General features: G+C 35.9%; 1 protein-coding gene across 1 annotated transcript; it reads right to left on the bottom strand.

Moving 5' to 3' along the window:
• Positions 1–1349: 1349 nt before the first annotated feature.
• LOC21411563 (DEAD-box ATP-dependent RNA helicase 50) lies at positions 1350–2970 on the bottom strand (the record flags this gene model as incomplete). Its single annotated transcript, XM_024166327.1, has 3 exons — positions 2800–2970; positions 2147–2388; positions 1350–1789 (listed from the first exon to the last, which is right to left on the bottom strand). Coding segments are annotated over exons 2-3 (648 nt in total), but the record flags the coding sequence as incomplete, so codon positions are not given.
• Positions 2971–3238: the final 268 nt, after the last annotated feature.

Below are 3238 nucleotides of genomic sequence, written 5' to 3'. Positions count from 1 at the left end.
CACGGGAGTTTTATATGATGATAAGATGCCTATTAAGTTGAAAGGAAAAGTCTACAGGACAACAATTTGCCCGGCTATGTTATATGGTAGTGAATGTTGGGCCATCAAGAGACAACAAATATACAAGATGAGTGTGGCGGAGATGCGTATGTTAAGATGGATGAGTGGCCATACGAGGATGGATCGCATACGGAATGAAGTTATTCGTAGTAAAGTAGGTGTAGCACCAATAAAAGATAAGGTGCGGAAAAACTGTCTGAGGTGGTACGGGCATGTACAACGTAGATCGTTAGATGCACTTGTTCGTGCTTAGGAGAACATCCAAATACCTAGTACTAGGAGAGAGAGTGATAGACCAAGAATTACTTAGGCTGACGTAGTTAGGCACGACTTTCAAGATCTAGGGTTTTAGGAGGGTCTCGTGTTTAATAGAGCATACTGAAAACGAGAAATCCATATAGCCAACCCCAATCCGTTGGACCAATAAAAATCATTATGGATACGTACGTAAGTTATGGGAAAGTAAGATTTCTAATAATGCAATCTCCAAAGGTATGTAAGTTATTAGAAAGTAAGATTTCTAATAATGCAATCTGCAAAAGATTTCTAATAATGCAATCTCCAAAGAACTGAACTGGAAAATAATTATCAGGGCAGCCAAGAAAGACGCATTAACATTTAACAAAAACATTAAACAAACCACATTCTTTCGGTTCGAGGGATCATCCTATTTGGTTCAGATTTCAGAAAGTTTCTTTGTAAGGTAATTCCACTACTGAATACGGCAATGGCACACTGCTTAGCCAAGCACAATAGCAGCACACAAACGATACCACCACCTAATTATGGGATAAATAAACAAACGAGATAGAAACCAAAGGGGGGGGGGGAATAAAATCCGCATAAAATACAACTTCAATTAGAAAGTGGAACATTTTCAAAGAAAAGGGAAATGTATTTGCGCCCCCTTTTCAAAAAGGCTAAACATTCTTTGTGGGCTTCACTAATAAAGTTTTTTGACTTTCCATTTCTTTAATTTTGTAGGATTCAAAAGATGTACTAGGCTTCTAAAAGTCTAGGTTTTCTACTGGTATTTTTCTCTTTTTGATGTATCTTAGTTGCTTTCACCTGCGGACTTCTTGTCCTCGATATTTTTGTACAGTTTTCAGTATTAATATACTACAAGGTCTTATCAAAAGAAATTAGAAAGTGGCACATTCCTAATCTACAAAGAAGTGGAGATAGTAACTGACCAAATACAAAAGAGTCAGATGGGTTAGCTTGTGAAAATTAGCAACTTGCATTAGTAATTGCAAGTTGGAAACTGGTAAGAACTATGTTTGTCATACCTGAATATTTGAGGGGCGTTGAAAATTCAGCTTCCTCAGGCATTCAATCATAAAATCGGAGCAGCCTACATCTCTAAAGGATTTCCTACTAAAAAAGTCAGCAGCACCAGAGGTTGATTTTGACCGTTGGGTTAGGTCTAGTGAGTCATGTCTTAAATTCCATCTTCTAGGAGCTGGAGCCTTTGCACTGCTGTGTTTTCTAGTCTCAGATGACTTGTCCCCGGATCGTTGCCACCGAGAATGGCTTGAAACTCCTGCTCCCTTCACGAGCTCAACCCCGGCATTCGAGCCAACATCAACAGATTCATCATCAAATGCCAAAGGTAAATGTTCATCTTGTTCTTGTCTTTCTACGAACCGGGGAATTTTTGCTCTTTGTACTTTCAATCTCCCAAAACTCGTCGTGGAACGCACAATTGTTGGAGTGCCAGCTACTGCATCTGCACCAATGACGACGTCAGAGTTACGAATGAATAACTTTTTTTATATGATTCTATTATAAATCTGAAATAAGTTCAATAAAAGATGGACAGGGAGTCCAAAACAAAACAAAAAAAACACAAAAACAAACTAGGATTTTTTTCTATAGCTCTGGAAACATCACACTCCTGAACTCTTTTTTCGAAATGCATCCCATCACAAACTCTGATTTCCCAAACTTAGTACTTGTGAATTCTTTAGAGTCTTTTCACGTTGTTTTTCTGTTTTTGTTTTGATACTTGAGGATACCTTGTCCTCTTTCCTCTATGAGAATGGCAGAATTGACGAAAAAAAATCGAGAAAAAAAAAGGCAGTACCTGGGGGTTGAGGTTTGTGGTGGGAATCCTCTGATTTCTCAAAATCAATGGCCATAGATTTGCAACTACAAGAAGAAGAAGAACCAAACCTCTGAGTTCCCAAGTTCCAAAGGTTGAGAGAGAGAGGGAATGAGGTTGTGGGTCCATGGTGGATGATGGATGGGTTCAAGTCTAAGTTCAATAGTGGAGAATGAGCTTTTCCCAGCATTGTATATATGTCTTTTTTGCTGCTACTTTAACTTCTGCAAAAAAAAAAAAAAAAAAAAAAAAGCCTTGAAATTTAAACAATGAATTGCACTCTAGTCTTGGACCCATTTCCAGAAAAACAATAAAATGCAAGTCTAATGGTGGAGAATAAGCTTTGCCCAGCATTATACATATGGCTTTTGTTGCTAATACGACTTCGTCAGGCTAAAAAAACTAATCTTTACATACATGAACTTCCAAATATTCACTTTTTCCTTTTTGAAATGGATTTTCAACTTGAATACTAAACAATAAAAATAAAAATAAAAATAAGAAAGCTATATGGATAAAAAAAACTCTCAAAATCCAGACAGACCAATATCCAAGCTTTGGGACTTGAACAAAAGCCGTTGAATCGAAGTAACACAAAAATAAATAAACAAACAAATAAAGGAAACGTTAGAAACCTGGTTTGGTTGAGAAATGGGAAGTAATCAGATACAAGTCTTCTTCTTCGTTTTGGTTTTGCTTTTGGTTTTGGATGACATTAGAGCGCAAAAGGGGTAACGAGATAGAGATACGATACGAGGAAGTAAGATTTTTCTTTTCTTTTCTTTTCTTTTTTCTTTTCCTGTGAATTTCAGCTGGCCCTAAGAATTGATTATTTACTTTTTATATACCATATTTTTTATACTTATCAAAAATATATACCGTATAATTTAAGATATTTCAATATTGTATTTTAAAATTTCAATTTCGTATAAATTTATATCTTTCCTTACCCAGTTGCTGATTTTTTATTTTTAATTTCAATTTCATATAAGTTTTTATCTATCCTTAGCTGCTGATTTTCTTTTCTTTTCTTTTTTGTCGTTTATATTTTGCCAGGGTACATTGGTTGATTAT

This window comes from Morus notabilis, unplaced genomic scaffold, assembly GCF_000414095.1.
Source record: "Morus notabilis unplaced genomic scaffold, ASM41409v2 Scaffold2889, whole genome shotgun sequence".
Taxonomy (NCBI): Eukaryota; Viridiplantae; Streptophyta; class Magnoliopsida; order Rosales; family Moraceae; genus Morus; species Morus notabilis.
The sequence above is the reverse complement of the archived record's forward strand: the minus strand, read 5'-3'. Positions and strand labels throughout refer to the sequence as shown.